Source organism: Drosophila ficusphila, unplaced genomic scaffold (assembly GCF_018152265.1).
Source record: "Drosophila ficusphila isolate 14025-0441.05 unplaced genomic scaffold, ASM1815226v1 contig_286, whole genome shotgun sequence".
In the NCBI taxonomy this organism is placed as follows: Eukaryota; Metazoa; Arthropoda; class Insecta; order Diptera; family Drosophilidae; genus Drosophila; species Drosophila ficusphila.
In genome coordinates, this window is record NW_025064189.1 from 4,809,936 (window position 1) to 4,827,614 (window position 17,679).

Sequence of the window (17,679 nt, forward strand, 5' to 3'; positions counted from 1 at the left end):
TAACAAACAACTGCAATGTAAATAATACGATAGTGTATAAACCTTTTCGATCTGCGAATGATACTTTCCTTTCTGCCTGTTAATCGCAAGGTGTGAGCGAGGGGAGAGAGAGTGAGGGCAAGTATGGAGTGAGCTGTCGCTCACGTAGGCATCGTTTTGTTTTTGCATTCGCCTGCACTGTCTTCACTTTTCTCCTTCTCCCCCGCACAATGTATAAGTATGTATATGTATCTCCCTCACTCTTGGATTGCGTGTCCTAAACCACGTGCAAATCTTTTGTATAATTTCACCGAATTTCGATGTCTCATACGCACACTAGCACATATTGTAAACCACGTATAAACGTATGTATGCGTGTATATGTGCACACATAATTAGAGCAACTTAAGCTGACTTTTCTTATCAGTTTTGCATTTCGCCTTGCACAACCGCTCGCTCTTTTTCTCGCACAGCTGTTTTGCATTGCGGAAGCTTTCGAGTCTTCTTTTCCTTTCTGTCTGTCTTAACGGCTCATTATCAAGCTGAGTCGCTGCCGCAGTCGGCGTCACTGTCGCAGAGACGTGTTTGCCGCACCTACGATAACGGTAATAAGCTGACATTTCCATGCACCTCGCCGAAAAACCAGTTCTTCGCACCGCCATATACCCTACACCTCCTCTAATCATCCAAAAATCTAATTAATTTATGACATTTGAAAATAATAAAAAATCGATTACTGTCATATTTGCAATAAATTAGTCAGAAAAGCTATTACCATTTTACAAATATATGTACATATGTATGTACATACGTTAACAAGTTTTAACTCAGGCTTATAATTTTTAAACAAATCTTTTCTTTTTTTGGGCAAGACGACGTACAGTTAGCTCTAGTCCCAAAATAAGAGTGGTTATAAGTTATTTTGCGCGAATAAAACGATTGCGTCGAGCACAAAGTAGTGTGATTAATCGCCATTAAAAACCGCAAATAATAACTTGGCCTGCAGCGTGACTGTGGCACATTAGACCCCGTCCGAAATTGGCTCGGACTGCGTCAGGGCAAACGACTCGACGTCAGCGGTGTGGCGCAAAGCTTTTTGCATTCAATTCTCGCTTCAAGTTGACAAATTGACGTTCAAAGTTGTTTGCGCAGCATTTCAGTTGCAGTTTCGGTTGCATTGCCTGTTTTTCTTCTTTTCCAGCCCGTCTTCTTACCCGCTTTCCATCCGCTAACGTTCAGGTTCCTTATTACATTATGACTCTCGACGGTACGAGTATTCTCCCCATTTCGCTACCTTTAAGTGTGATTGTGCGATTGAATGGGAATGGACGATAAAGCATAACACTGCCACCCAAAAGTTGGAATCCTCAGCAAAAGGTAATTTCAAATTTATGTATACTTTCTAGTATAAACTTTTTGTGAAAATTAAAAGACAGCAAAAAGTAAATAAATGTTCATGCAATAAAATTATAGTTATTTTAACTTTTATTAATATTGTCAATAAAAGGTTGTGTTTTTTTTATGAAAAGACGTATAGTTTAATAAAAAACTCAAATGACTCTTAAGACTCACTTTATAACTCATCTCAAAGTAAACGTCCGATCACTTTTACGCAGCACTGTTCCGTTGACAAATATATAAATTGCAATTTCTGTTCCTGCTGCTGTTAGCATAGTTGTTGTTGCCAATTCAGTTTGTCATTGCCATCTAAAATGCATTGAGCTGTCACATTAGAGAAGCAACTCGATACGTCAGGCCCTAACCGCTCCCCCCAAACACCCTCTTTTAGCCACCGCCCCTTTATTTCCTTCCCCCTCCATTAGGGGAGCTCAGCATTTTACTTACAGTCAAACACTTTTTTTTATCAATCAACTTTGAAGGTGTTACTGCAGTGGATGTCGTTGATGTTGCTGCTGCAGTTGTTGCTACTGCAGCAACCGTTTGTCGTTGCGTGCACTTTGGTGGAAATTGCTGTTGACGTTGGCTATATGGAATACTTATAAGTAAAAATACATATTTTTATTCAATTTCCAACATCACGTCGGGACGTCGCCACTCCGCCATTGTCTTTTGTTATTTTTGCAATTGCCCTGGCACCGCCGCACCACCCCCTCTTTTCCAACCGCCCCGTTCGGTGTTTATCTGACGATGTTTTTGCCCCCCCTCCGCTTTTTTTCAATTATGCAGTACACAATGCTTTTCTTTCCTTTTTCCTTTTCTATTTCTTTTTTTTTTTTTTTGCTTTCTTGCAGCACCTCTCCCCCGGGGGCAACTGTTCAACTGTTTAGCCTGTCGGATTAGCCACGCAGCTGTCGCCGCGCTGGAAAAGCATTTCCCCATTTCCTCATGACAGAGCTCCTAGCCGCCTTTTGAAGGCAGCGAGTTTCCAAGTTAATGCATGTATGACATAGACTAACTGGCAAAAAGGTTTTTCATTTTTAAAAATTTATGATTGGAAGTAGAGAAAATAATAAACGGCTTTAGATAAATCTTGGAATATTGTTTCAAAGTTATTATACTGCTAAAATCTAATATGTATATTCCCTAAATCTAGGAATATTGTTTCAAAGTTATTATACCACTAAAATCTAATATATTCCCTAAAGTTAAAGAAGTATTGCATTTATATTATGTTATTATAATATTTAAGAAAATTTTTCTCCACATAAAACTTTACAATCTTTTCATCTTTACAGTTATTTCCACACTTGCAATAAGATCTAAAATTTATATGCAAAATTGGTAATGAAAATATTTTTTCCCCTGAGTGTAGCTGCTTGAGTTTTGCCACTGATGCGTATCTGATGGCAAGCCTGGCCAACCGATCCATTCCAGTTTGGAGCGAGCTGGCCAAGTTGCCCGTGTGCTAACGGGAAGTCGATGTTGAGTGAGCGGCCAAAGGAAGTGCATTTGAATGAATGCACATCTGATAAAACCTAATACCCATAGACAGTACGCCCCTCGCAGTCCACAACTCACTTGAGTGGTCAGCACTTGGGATCTGTTTAATTAACTTTTTGCTTAGCGCCGATTTGCGAAGGCTGCCAGTCAACGCCAACACAAAACAAGAGATTTGCGATTTCCATTTGCAACTTTGTTTGTGCATCGCCGATTGAATTACGTGCGCTTCAGAAGTGGCATAGCTCAGAATAAGTTACTTAAAATATATATTATTCTATTACAAACAGAAAGATTTCTAGTGACCCCTATTTGTTTTCCTTGGCAAACTTTGGGGTTATCTTTGTTTTCAATAAAATATCTGAGGGGCACTTGAATTAATTCGCATGAATTATACATACAAACTAGAGCTGAAAATGGCACAAGTAAGACAGTATTAAATTACATCATCCATGTAAACCCCGAACCCTAATTACGAAATCCTCCCAAGATCTAAGGGTCGTTGTTAGGTGAAATTCTTTTGCAGGAAGGTTTTCGAAAGGGTAGCATGTTGCAGATACTGGTCCTTCGTGCCTTGGCCGCTCCACTTGCTTTGGCGAAACTTTCGGGCATTCATTTAATTAGAATCCAAATCATTTGATAGGTACAAAGCCCTTAGTCATAGTAGCTCCTGTCCCCTAGGGACTATTCTATTGACATTGTTCGCAAAGTTTCGCTTCGGAAAAGGATGGCTTCGAGTTGTTTTGTTGGCAAAGTTTCACAATATTTTTCTGCTGAAAAGATGTTAAAGGGTTGCCCCCGGGTCGCGCGGGGTTTTCGGATGCTAAGTTATGGAATGGGTTGTATAAAACTCGGTCCGGTGAATGATAACGGTGTATATACAGTCGTCGACACCCTCTTTCAATTTTCGCATCAAACTTGGCTATTACCCCGGCCCCACCCACTCGTCCACTCGCCCGCTCATTGTTCTCTGTTTACTTTGCTACTTTAGTTCTTAGAGGAAACTTCGAGGGAAAGGCGATGGAGGAGGAGGGAAAGCCACCACCCAGGAAAAACAGAAACCACAACTTGTACACTAGCATTTCGCGTGTCCGCCCCCTGATATTTCCACACCAGGAACCAGGACACGTTCCCCAGCCATTGACACAACTCCATCATTAAAACTTAAATGACCTTCCTGTGTGGATGGGATGCTGCTCCTGCTCCTGCTGATGATGATGAGGACTTCTTTTCGGGGTGGCGCTTCAAACTTTGACTCCTGATATCGCACTCATTCATTCGCCCATTCAATTTCCACTCTTCCGTCAGCTGCTGCTGACATTCTATTACTGTATCTTTCGGAACTATCTTCATCTGTATCTGGATACGCATTAAATGCTTTCTATTTAATGAGTTCTCGCCATTTCCCATGTCTCAGGATTTATACAGAGTAAAAATATTCCCAATATGGTGACCGATTTTTCTTTTCTTCATATCAAATCGAATTGAATAAATCATTTAAAGTAATTATTAAATATTAAAAATGTAAGCAGCTTTTAATTAAAAAGAACAAATTCATGAAGGCATAATTAAAAAGATTCTTAAATAATTCATTAATATAGTTACCCAATTATTTTGCATGTTATAAAATTTAAAAAATATTGTTGAGTTTTTCAATGGATTTGAGATCTATTTTTTGACTGTGTAGATTGCGAATTTACATGTTTCGAAGCTCTGACTGTTTAATTGCCTGGATCGGGATCCGGACACGGATATGGAAACGGACGGAGCAGGATCCGGCGCATATGCTCGGTTGGAGATGGGCTGACCAGATCTATCACTCGAGGTCTTTCGCTCATTTATCATGTGTCAGAATGTTTAACTAAATGGCACTTTGCCGAAAAAGTTTGCGTTCGAATCGGAGGTGGGTGTTTGCTAAGTAGTTAGTTTTAATAGTTAGCCACTCGCCGGCCAACATAAATAACTGGCCACGCAACTGGGCGGCTGGCCGTTATGGCTTGCGACCCGCCCTCTGGCCAAGTCAAGAAAGTGCTAACAATCTTCGAGATACTTTGCGGACGTTGTTAGCGTGATGAATGAGCCACATTCGGTGGCATGTGTGGGGTGAGATAGATGCAGATAGAGATAGAGATAGAAACAGAGACAGGACCGGCACATAATTATATGCAGCACCAGTCTTCCAAACCGAATGTCTTAATCGGAATTTTCCATTAGCTTTTCCCTTTTTTGGTTAAAGCGTCTAAAAAGGAAAAGAAAGGAAAATTTGGCTTAGTTTAGTTTTATTTTAATATAAATTAAATTTTGCCATAGTTTTATTTATTTGAGAGTATTTTTATTGTTTTAAAACTTATTCTTATTCAAATCTTTGTACAATAATGGATTTTAAGCAAATAAATTTTAATTTATTACGTTCAGTTTCAGATTTAAAATCATAAATCAATTTAAAAATGCATATATACATATTTATTGATTAATTTCTTTTCAGAACTCTTTACAATTCCAGCATCTGGCGTAATAAAATAAGTTAGTCAACCAGACATTATACCATTTCCGTTCCATCAACCTTTTGAATTGCAACCTTTTGAATTGCATCTGCATAGCTGGATAATATCCTCCCTTAATGATTTTGCGTTCCCCTAATGGACACGCCTCACATCATAGTTGAAGGATTCCCGGTATGACATTAAACATCATTGATGGCTCCTCATGTGCGAAACATTCGATTGAAGTTGAAATTGGAATTGCATGCGCTTCGAGGGCTTTAATAGCAGCACATAGCAACCCTCATCCGGAAATCGTTAAGGTCAGGTCAAAGGGCAGGGTGGAAAGGGGTGGCGGCGGTGGCAGCGGCGGTTGGTGACAACTCGCGAGCCATGGGACATTTACCGCTGTCGGGGGCCGCTTGATATTTGCATCTCGTAGAACGGTCAATTGAGGGTTCGCATCGTTATCAGATGGTTTGGCATGTCGAAAAAATACAACATTTCCACTGTGCCATTTCCCTTTACCGTTACAGGTGCACTGCGCGAAACATGGGTATTTTGTCATACTTGTATAAGTGAGTTATTCTCATATACAATTTAAACTATGTAAATAAAACAAGACGTATTTTTAAAATATTTTTCTTGCATCTAAGAATAAGATATTAATTTGCTAAAACATCACATAAAAAATGAAAATCTTTGAAAGTATTTTAATTTGAAAACAATCTATTTTATTATAAATGAGTTATAGATACATTCAAAAAAACATCATTGAAGGTAGATCATATAGTTTAAGAAAGCAGATGTTGTTCTATAATTTATAATACTGAGGCTTTTGTTTTAAGAAAAAGTGAAAGATAATTCTGGAGCAATATTCTTAAAACTTTAAATAAAGTTACCAAAGAATGGAATTATTTAAGGATTCCTGTTTCAGGGGATTTATGCTTCGTTGGCTCTGCGTTTCTAGTATCTTTATGACATTATAAAATATCTTTTTGCAGTGCACAGTTAACGTTGTTGCCATTGCCACAGCCATTCCCATTTCCGCCTGGTGCCTCCTGCCTTCTGCCTCCCGCTGCCTGAATCCTGATTCCTGCCCCTCATCCCCCCGCTCCGAACCACCTCGCACATCGTTCGCAATGCGTAATATCGTAATATCCTGCTCCTGCTGCGTTTTATGCCTGCCCTTCCCGAGGGTTGGGCCCAACACTTTCCGCAATAAGTATATTTACTTTTGGGCCTCGGCGATGGGTTTCGTAATAATGGATTTCATTAAGGCGCGGGCAACTATTCAGCCTCCTTTGGCTCTCTTTCTGTATGTGTATGTGCGAGTGTGTGTGTGTGCGAGTGTATTTGTGAGCGGTGTCCTGACATGAACGCCAATTCAAACTACGCCATGCGTAACAAATAAATTCATTAAGCGCAGCCAATGCCGCTCAAACATTATCATCAATGGGCAGAGGCCAACAAAAGGAGCAGCCTGCGAAGAGGGGTGTTCGGGGGGTAGGTGGAAAAGGGGCTGGGGGTTGGGGGTCTGGTTTTTTCCGGGAGGGGTCAGCATGGTTAGTGGCACCGGTAACCGGCTGACTGAATGATAATAACAAAAGCCGCTTGGCTTGGCACGCGTAATTAAGTCGCATATACTGCCATACACGTTGAAAAAAAAATGTACTAAAATATTATTTAGAATACTTCATTAAAGTGATGTGAAAAAAAGTTAAAATTTATATCATAAGCTGCCTTAAATTTAAAGTTTCCAATAAGCACAAGTTTAATAAGCACATCTAGAAATCAAATTTGTATTTCTTAATATATTATACAATTATAATTGTAATATTATACATATAAGAATTTTAGAAGTATAAAATTAATTATTTTCGAACTTTTTAAAATGTTCTTAATTTTTTTGTTTCTGACATTTCCTTATTATTTTATAATTTTGGATTATGTATATTTTCGGGACACAAATTTTTAAAATATAATTTTGAAAGTTTTGCTTTCAGTATTTACAACTCATATTCTTAAATATATTCTTGTACTTTATATTTTTTATTATGTTTTACGACTTTTCTGCGAGTGTAGGATCTGCACTTAACCCTCGACTACCCAGCCTCGTTCTCCTGGTTCGATGTTTATGATTATGGGTAGCACCGAAAAATAGGCAGCCACCGTGGCGAGGTCCTGTGACCAGGATTAACGTGAAATTGTCAAGTGTTCCTGATGCTGCTCCTCCTGCTGCTGTTGTTGTTATTGTTACTGTTTTTGCGAGTGTTGTTGTTGTTGTTCTTCCGGTGCGGCAGCGTTTAATTAAAATGTATATGAGCCGTGAGCGAGTGAAAGATGAGAACACATTCCTGGAAACAGAAGGTTTAGTGGAACGGGGAGACCTGCCGACCGCAGAGCAAAAGTTATGGATGCCCTGCGATCCGCAGGCGCATCATAAATTTCAAATTAATCAATGGGCTTACGCCCGTTGTCCTCCGACCGAAGGGGGCTTACAATGAAAATTGAAACTTACGAGGCAGCCGGAGGAATGCATAAATTCCTTGAGCCCCCAGATTTGCTCCCCTCAATTTGCGCGGAGGTCTTTCTATGACAGCCTGACACTTTTCCGCGATGGATGGAATGCCTCTTGTGGTTCGGTTTGCGGTTTTCGCCCAGCAAGGCGACCTGCAAATTGTCGGGCAGTTAACAAAACACTTCTTTAATTGAGGTTCAAAGGGTGGTAAAGTGATCCCGAAAAGGAAGTGGATTCTGGTTACAAATTGCTTATGATTGTGATTGTTGATTTTAATATAATAGGGTTTGAAAAAATAGGAAAAAGGTTTAAATTTAAAATTGTATATTTCTTTCTTTATTGCTCCTATAGTTACTGTTTTTATCACATAAATCTTTCACTAAAATGATGTCATAACATGTAGTTATGTTTAATTAACTACATACTATAAATTATTAAGCCAATGTAGATTTTTATCTTAATATTTATTTTAAGCTGAAGTTAAATACATTTTTAGGTGAACATTTCGAAGAAATAAAATAATTATCAGATACGCGGTAAAGTCCAAAGAACTTTAATAACCGACAACAAAAGTGTGCCTAAATATTATAGATGCTTCGAGGAATTGTGATAATCTATATCTGAAGTTAATGTATTGCCCTAGGCTGACATCACCCCAAAAGCCCAAGATCGTTCGATAAATGCCACTTTGAAGATTCCAAGTTCCCAATTCAAGGCGATGATCTAATGCCTTAAAAAAGGCAAATAATAACCTTAAATTATAATTTGCGTATGCATCGCTGTTATCAGCAATTAATCTCGAGAATTATGTAATATTAAATTTTATTTTTACAACTCTACGCAATCGAGATGCCGTCATATTTTTTCGGATCCACCTATGAATTGGAATAACCTTTAGAATTGTACCTGGGCTTGGTCGGCATTTTGGCTAATTGCGGCCCTTTTCTGCTCTCAAACAGGCCAAACAAATGGGCGGCTCTCGGTGGATTCATTAGGCCACAAAATTGGAATTTATTGCGGAGATTTGAAAGCCATACAGGGTCGGAGGTTTTCCGCAGTCCAACACACACGTGTGCGACGGGCCAAAACGGAAAGAAGCCAAAGAAACCCTTTGCCGGTTGCCGACAAGAGCAACAATAATGGCGTAATGGGTTAATTAGCCATAGCCAAGGCACACCGATGGCCCTAAAAGCCTTTCAGCTGGCCAACAATAAGTCAGCAAAGTGTTACAAATATCACACTTAACGGCCAGAAAGAACTCACCCAAAAAAAAAACACGGAAAACAAGACGCAAAATAAAAGCCACTAACAAAAAAAAGAAAAGAAGTATAACCGAAAAGAAAAACACAACTCGACCCGGTAATTAATCAGGGGTAATAAGCGCAAAGTCAAAGGTAGAACCGCTCGTATTTCATGCGCGTATCCGTGAGATACGCAACAGTCGGCCCACATGCAAATGGCCAAAACGGGGATGCAAGTGTGCGTGTGCTCAGCTGGCCAATAGAAGAGCCAGGGGGTAAAACGCAAAACTAAAAAATTAAATGTATTAACATAACTCCCACCGCCGGCTGTGCGTTTTGAGAAATGCCAAGCGGCAATGGCTCCGGATAGCGTTTGCATTTCTCATAATCATAATTTACGCCAAAAAGGTTGCGGGCCGAACAGCTGACCTGGCTGTAACGGTCGCACAGTGGGCCTAGCAGAGATTACAGTGGTCAATTTATAATAGCCCCAATTATAACGGCTTCAATGGAGAGTAATCCCATTTTTTACAGCTTAGAACATTATCGAAAATCAATTTCTTTTGGGTACAACATTTTTAGTTATTGTACTTTACATATTTAATTATCATATTTTGATAAATTATTGAAATTAACTATGTTAATTGGCAAATCGTACGAAAAATTTAAAAATATTGAAAAATTGTATAAGCAACATCACTTAGTTTTTATTTTATTTATGCTATTATCAAACCTTGTTTTAAACTAACATACTTAATAAAAAAAATAATTCAAGTCATAAAATGTGAAAAAAAGTTTTTTGGTAGATGATAAATATATATTTTTTTTCAAAACTTAAAGTTGCGTTTTAATGTACCTTTATTCTATATTAGTATATAAATTCTTATTTTTTGACCACAATTTCAACAAGGACTCCCACGGTGGCAAGTCCACGCATATGCGTGATAATTTCGCGCCTCGAAGGCGGCTGAAAATGTTAATTAAATGATTTTCCCAGCCAGGGCTCGAATGGAAAACAAAGAGCAACAAAAGCCACGATTGTGGCCACCGACTACTGACCACCACCATCACTTGGCCGGTGTTTCGGCGGTGGTTGCCAGCCCCCGGAAAAGTGGCTCGAATTATGCATTACCAAAGGCATTTGTGGCAGTGGCGGCATATATTAGCGCCCAGATAGCGATCGGCTCCGGGGTCTGATGTTTTTTCGGGCTGTAAAGCCCTGGGACCGGGTCAAACGATTTTGCATATCGCCAGCGGTTGGTGGAAATGTCATGGCTAGAATGGGGGAGGGAAAAAGGCCGGCTGAGTGACGACTGACAGGGCCTCGAATAGGGTCGCCTCACGCACAATCCAAGGTTTTCTTTTTGTTGTTTTTCCTTTATTTTTTTTTTTTTGTATATTTTTGGCCAGCTAACTGACCGAGGGCAGGTGATATGGGCAGTGCCCCGCCCCCCGCCCCTCGCTTCACACGTCAACGCAACAAAGCCGAAAATTAGTTAACATTTTTTGGTATTTGATGCCCTACACCTGCTCATTAGCCAGGGTCCATTTGCTCTTCCGGACAGCGTGAGAATTGGCCAGGGATATCAGTAATTAACCTTCCTTGGAAAGAAATATCTATTGTTACTAAATAAGAGTAGAATATAAAAATTTACTGAATTGTTGTTACTTAATACACTTTTGCTATCTACAAGCATCGTGCACATTTATTTAATATAATTAAAAATATTATTTTTGAAACACTCTTAACATTCTCATTTTGCCAAGATTTTAAAAATAAATTCGCTTTATATTATATTAGAATACATTTAAGAATTATTTTGATAGACATTAGAAAAAAAGGATCCCTAATTAACCCTGAATTGAAGTGTTAGCCCCTCGACGACCCAAAGGTGTGATTGTTTTTTTGGGCCAAAAAGATCATTAGCCAAAAGATCTCAGGAAGTCAAAGGCAAGCTGCTTAGACAACAATTCAGACTTGATCGATGATCGCTCGGCTGCCTTCGATGAAGTTGTCTCCGAAACAATCGTTATAAATGATCGAAGTATCCATCGAGATGGACATTAATCTTAATTGATAGATTGGGAGGAGTACACACCCCAGGACTACTGAAGAATGTGCGGAAGCGTCTTTATTTGTGACACTCCCAATGAGATCGAATTAATGGGCAGCTAATTGAATAAGTGACATTTGATGGGAACTGATAAATTCAATTCTTGTTTTTACTGCAGTTTAACGAACGTAAACATTTCAATTGGTAGTGTTGGGGTTTTATAATCTGAAGAAAAAATATTTTAAGCGATCGTGAGGAATACATATTAATTGGATTTCTAATGCGAACGAAAGTATGGGAACTCAGTGAGTCACGTTGCACATGCGCGGTAAATTTATAGCATATTCATATACACAAATCGGTTTTAAAACAGATCGTGTTTGCCCGTATTGTAATTGGGATCACGTCACAACTAAAGCGTATAAATGTGTAATGTATTTGAATATTAGGAACATAAATATGTCGGTTTAAAAATCGTGAGTACCAATTATAATCAGTTAAAGATCACTGCAAAGAAATTTAAAAACTATCAACTGTGTTTTTAAGTATTCAAATATTGTAAGAGTATAAATATTTAAGAGTATGTAGATATTTTATTAAAGTGATCATAAGTATTTTATTTTATTTATTTAGATCTTTTGATAAATAAAATAAAAACACAGTTATTACCTACTAATTTTACCATACAATCTTATTTTATAGAAATTTCTTTTAAATTAGAGAATTGTGTAGTCTTCTAATGGAACAAACACATTTACCCCACTAAATATTCTTTTTTTTTCAATGACAAAATGGGGGGAATTGGAGTAGCTGTGGGCGGGGCAAGGGCGTTAGTCGAATACCCCGCACTCATTACGGACATTTCCAACTTCTGGTTGAGTTGAAGAGTGACAGGGGGTCGGGAATAAAAACGGGGGGAGGGAGCTGCTGGCCCGGAGGAGCTGCTTCTGGTTGTGCTTCTGCTGGCTTTGGCGTTTTCAATTGTTGCTAATGAGTGCCACAAATTAATTAGGTTACTTCGTTACGCTGCCTCCGCTGTCGACGGCGACGTTACATGACCATCAGGTTTGGTGGCTCTGCGTTTTTCGGGTGGGTTGCCTTCCATCCACGTACCACCGATGTTGAGCAGTGATAGTTGTCGAGAAATTAGCATAAATTTCTCTTTCTTTCTTTTTTTTCTCCACCGACTCGCCTCCGCCGCGTTACCTTGTTCGCATGGAAAATTGAGCAATTTTCCGACGTTTTTCACGTTCGTGCAGCGAGAGTGAATTATTAATTTAAAAAAAAAAGGAAAAAGCAAAAGAAAAAACCCTTATCACGGAGCGGAAACTTCTATTCACGTTCGCGATCTTATCGGGCATAATAGATGGTGTCTACGAAAAGAAAGAAATCCACCAGATTCAAGTGCTCTCTTTGGATTTAGGGCCCTATCGATTGCCAAAGATGACGGCTCACAACTTGACCGCAACAAATCCGAATCAGTTTCGGATTATCTCTTACACAATTGCACAAGATAATTGAGGTACCAGGGCATATATCAACCAACTCGGGGCAGGACGACCCAAGGAGCTGGGGAAATTTATCAAACCCTCAGGTAAGTCGTTCTTGAGTCTCTGTCTGGAGTCAAAACCACATAATTATACGGCTTAGGATTACCTCGGCAATAATTCAACTAAATCGGACCGTGCTATGAAATCTGCAGGGGGGAGAAGTTAGAAAGGTTCTTTAAATTCAATGTTCTCATGTTATTAAAAAGTGGTTCACATATTTTTTATTTGCCAAATTATAGGGCTATAAATCCTTACAAATCTTTCATTTTACCCCTGTATATAAATGTTAAAGGAAATGTACTATTATTATACCAAGATTTAAGAGAAGCTCTTTATCGCTCCTTTGAGAAAACTTTTAAGATTTGATATGGTTAAGGCCTTTCATTTAGATAGCTGTTCGCAATAGTAAATTTGTCATGGTTTAACTTTGTTAAAAGTAAATCTTTATTTATATACCCCTTTGTGAGATGAAATCCAAGACCATTTAGATTGCCAGCTCGGTAAACCTTTCTATCTGGGAAACTATTTACTTGGAGAATATCTGCAGGACGTATCTTTGGTAGCCGAGGAAACCCATAAGAGCATTTTTAGCCTTTGGCAAATGTGAAATGTTGAATTTTGACTTCACCCAAGAATGGGAAGAGAATCAAAAATGGGCGCATCGATTTGGGTTGCTACTTAGTTACGCATGAGCACTGAGAAAAACGGATTTAATTTAGGGATATGCCTTAAACATTTGAAATTTTCCAAAAATTGCTTTATTTTTAATAACAGCAATAATTTATAAATATTTTTTTTATTTAAAATAAACCATTTGCTTTTAATGCGTCGAGAAATATATAGTTTCTTTTAGAGTTTTTGCCAGTGTCTTACCTTTTTTCCCTCCTTCTTTTGGCCAAATAGTGGGGATTATTAGGGCTTAGTCGTGGGTGTGTGCGAGTGTGTGTGCGTGTGTGTGTGTGAGGGGCGGGTAAGATGAAAAGTGGGGGAGGGGGCGGTGTGTGAGGCCAGCACAATTACACATGCACAAAGGATACGCCTAAGCGGCTTATACGAACGCATCCCGAACGGTTCGAAATGAAACCAAATGTGGCCTGCATGGGTGGAGACGAGGGGGTGAAGGAAGGGGGTATTAAAGGGGGGCAGCGGTGCTGAGGCGGTTGCGGTTTCCGGCTTGGTAAGCGCCCCATTATGAACAGAAAAGTAACGCTAATGAGTAAATCAAGTGCACATGTGTGCCGTTGAACTGGAATACCCCGCTCAACCACTAACCCCTCCCCCCTCCCTCCTCACCGTACATGCTCCTTGAGAACCCCCCTTGAAATGCCCACCCATGATTCGGATCCTTTGAAGCTGCGCCAAACGGCGTGTTGAGGCATAAATAAGCCTCCTTCTGTCTCCTTCCCTCGAACTTTGCGCTTCTCTCTCTCTCTCTCCTTTTCACTTTAGTCAGCCACTTGGCGCTGTTTTAATAGCTAAATTATGTAATCATGATGTGTGATACTAACAGACACACACACACACAAACACACGCCCACACATGTCCCGGTATTTATGCAAATCCTACCGTTACTTCTTCCGAGAAACTTTTATTTTGTTTTACAGAGAGACAAAATAACGGAATATACTAATTGTAACATTTCAGTTTGAATAGAAAAATAGTCCATTCAATTTCATAATATTTTTTTTTTTTTTTTCTAAAAAATAAAATATATGTATATATTCGAATATGTGTTTGTAAATATTTATAAATTAAATAAATACTACTAATTCATTTTTTATTTGACAATCTTTTTAACACTTTTTTAAATTTATCAGTTTGTTTTTGCTCTGTATGGTTTTAAAAACCTTAAATAATTCGATGAGAGCAAGGATAGTACATTTTTTTATCAAGTTAAAAAATTTTGAATTAAATTAGCGTATATCGACACTCCTTAAATGTAATTTCCTTATTACTACGGATTTTTTTTCGGTGCAGGCTCCACTCCCTTCGTCTTTTTAATTTGAAATTTTTCATAATGAGCAGCGCGATGGGCGGAATAAAGGATGGCGAGGGGGTGGGATGGGAGGTCGCAGTTCGGGACGTTTGACGTTGCCATAGTGTGAAGATTAAATTCTACTAATTAGAGATGCCAAGTGAATGTTCGCGCATTCGTGTGTGTGTGTGTTTGTGTGTGTGCTGTTAAGTATGGGGATATGTGGGGGGTGAAAAGGGGGCGGGTTAAGTAATGGCGTTGAACCGAAACCATCAAAGCAGCCAGCTCGGCAGCACAATTCCCCCTAGAATCCCGCCAAGCCCTTGCCTCATTATTGATATGCCAAGCGTAAGAAGTTCAAATCCTCGAAACAAACTACAAAGAACCATTACACACACAAGTGCGCCACCAACACCATCGCACCCGAGCATTTCTTCTGGGTACACAAAAATTTGTAATTTCTTTGGCGCCATCTTAATCCCTGGCTTTCACTAGTCAACGCTTAGCATCCGGTTTTCGCTCTCGATTGGCAGGAAAGTAATCTGGGTCCTTTACGAGGCAGGGATTAGCGGGATGTGCCCGCGTCATACTTGATTTCTCGATGAAGTTGGTAACCACAGGCTGGAAAAATAAATTATAAGCTGCTTCATAAAATATTACTAAATAATTATAAGAATTTGAACATTGAACATTTGAACAATTAAAATTTTTCATTAATATTAACCAAGCTAAAATACTTTATGTATTAGTTTCTATTGTAAGCCCCGAACTGAGAAAAAAAAATTAAATTATTAAAAACTTATCTAATACCAAATAATGAAAAAGAATTTTGCTTCTCAGTTGACTGTAAGATTTAATTCATCTCTTACACTTATTACATAAAAAAGACTCAAAAATTACAAATTTTACACCACAATATGAGTATATTTGCACTATATCAGGATCCTTTGCGCGGCGAGCGGCTTAAGATATCGGGCTATAATATCGGATCGAAAATGATCCCAGAAGAATTTGACATTTCCGATCCCATTTTGCTGCGACTCCTCCTCTGTTTGATAATAGTAATTCACGATGCCTTTCACATGTTCCTTTGTTGCCGTCAGTTGAAATTATGTGAGAAATCCAAGGATCCGCCGCCAGAAATGGAAGGGGTCATGTCGCAAGATGCTTTCAAGGTGGGCTTAGATAATTTATGTAATACTGTTTTAAAATCCCATTCAAAGGCCTCCAAGGATAAGCAATTTCATTCCTTATATCTGGAGATGTTCAACCTAATAATGGATGTGATATATAGCTGCCTCGATTTGTATCTTTGCACTTTGCCGTATCTCTGGGAGTTGACGGTGGGTTGGTACGCTAATGCCGATTTAACCTGGCTGAATGTCACTTTTATGACGCTGTTTTCCACCTATCTTGTGATTCGAATGTTGCCAGCTCTATTTTATGAGAAACTCTTCTTGAATCCTAAATATCATGAGGATCGTGAAGATACTCCGCCTCTGTTGGGTTTAATATGCGCCTTGGCTTTTTTCGTGGTTTTTCTGCAGGTAAACTAATATGATATGATAAGATAATATGATTAAAACATTTTTAATACACCATAAGATATACTATTCGTTTTTTAAAGATGATTCATAATGTGATGTTTTGTAATGATAATAAATTTAAGCCTTTCCAATAGATTGGAATTATTCCGGTGACTGCGATTTTCATGGCTTTGGAGGCCGAAAGCGTTTGGTACTTCAACCTGTTCGTTTGGCTTCTTCTGGTAGTCGGATCCCTACTCCTGTTGGTCGCCGTCGGACTCTTCGGAGTGCCCTGCATCGGCAAGAGTCGCGAGTTGAAGGATTCGGATAGAAGTGAGAGCTTGCGAAAGGTGCTGACTGATCTCAAATTTCCGGGTCGCGTTTACGCGGTGTACACTTTTCATGTGGGCAGACCGACTGCCTGGGTGATGGGATGCTTCTGCTGTCTGCGTCTGGATATCCACGATAATCTCACTCTGAACCGGGGACTGGGTTCGACTGATCTGGCCTTTAGCCATGTGGGAGAAGGCCTGAATGACGAGCAGTTGGCCGCGTTTGTGGCCCACCAATTGGCCCACTGGCATCTGTGGCACTCGGTGAAAACCTTGGTCATGATCCACCTCAGTCTGCTGGTATATCTGGTGTTGTTTGGATTCAGCTACAAGTGGAGTACTCTCTACAAGGCAGCAGGCTTCTCGAAATTGTATCCCTGTGTCGTCGGCTTTTGGCTGGTTTATAAGTACCTAATGCGGCCATTTCACACCTTAACCACCTGGATAGTCTTATTCTTCATCCGGCACTTTGAGTACGCCGCAGATGCCTATATCGTCAAGCGGGGCTATGGTGAGGGAATAAGGTCCGCCCTTCTGAAGCTCTTCTCTGACGATTTCGAGTTCCCCTATGTGGACCACTGGTACCTCATGTGGCATCTCTACCGACCTTCTGTGCTGCAGCGAATCCTAAATCTAGAGCGATTAGAACACAAGCAGAGGGTCTCTAGGTTATCGCTAGTTTAAAGGGTTTTTATATCACATATAATCTTTTGGGAAATGGGTATGATATATTATTAGGGAATTTTAACCAAAAATAATTCAAAATTAAATATTTGGTACTTGATATTATGCTAAAATAAAAAGAAAATCACAACCTATCAAAATAATTTCTTTTAAAATTTGAATCTGCAAAGTATACACCCCCTGCTTTTAAAGAATCTGAAAGGTTGACAGTCCGGGGATTTAACTTTAAGTGTACGGCCAGATTGCAGGGGAAGTTTCCTGTTTTCCTGTCCCAGCCGAAACTTTTCCGTTGTGTTTTAATTAAAATTCGTTTCAAATAAGCCGCTGTCACAACGCCCCTCCTCCGGCCCACAGTTCTGCTACCAATTTTTCTCTTCGGGTGTTAAAAGCTAATTTCCCCTCTGTTTGAGGGTTGCACAAACCGCATCTGAGGCTAGC

At 39.4% G+C, this 17,679-nt stretch overlaps 1 protein-coding gene across 2 annotated transcripts; it reads left to right on the forward strand.

Moving 5' to 3' along the window:
* Positions 1–15,556: 15,556 nt before the first annotated feature.
* On the forward strand, positions 15,557–17,368 carry LOC108100193 (CAAX prenyl protease 1 homolog). Of its 2 annotated transcripts, none has more exons than XM_017203965.1 (3): positions 15,557–15,874; positions 15,923–16,246; positions 16,381–17,368. In XM_017203965.1, exons 1-3 carry the CDS (start codon positions 15,617–15,619, stop codon positions 17,239–17,241), a joined length of 1,443 nt encoding a protein of 480 aa, XP_017059454.1. In that variant the 5' UTR covers positions 15,557–15,616; the 3' UTR covers positions 17,242–17,368. The 2 variants fall into 2 exon arrangements, with proteins under 2 accessions (XP_017059454.1, XP_017059455.1); XM_017203966.1 differs by lacking the exon at positions 15,557–15,874 and having other exon boundaries at positions 15,951–16,050; positions 16,134–16,246.
* Positions 17,369–17,679: the final 311 nt, after the last annotated feature.

Excerpts from the sequence above, each read along its gene's own strand:
- LOC108100193 (XM_017203965.1), top strand. The coding sequence starts at position 15,617 with ATGAGTATATTTGCACTATATCAGGATCCTTTGCGCGGCGAGCGGCTT. Across the intron at positions 15,875-15,922 it reads TGTCGCAAGATGCTTTCAAG|GCCTCCAAGGATAAGCAATT; the intron begins GTGGGCTTAGAT and ends TCCCATTCAAAG. Across the intron at positions 16,247-16,380 it reads TTTTCGTGGTTTTTCTGCAG|ATTGGAATTATTCCGGTGAC; the intron begins GTAAACTAATAT and ends CCTTTCCAATAG.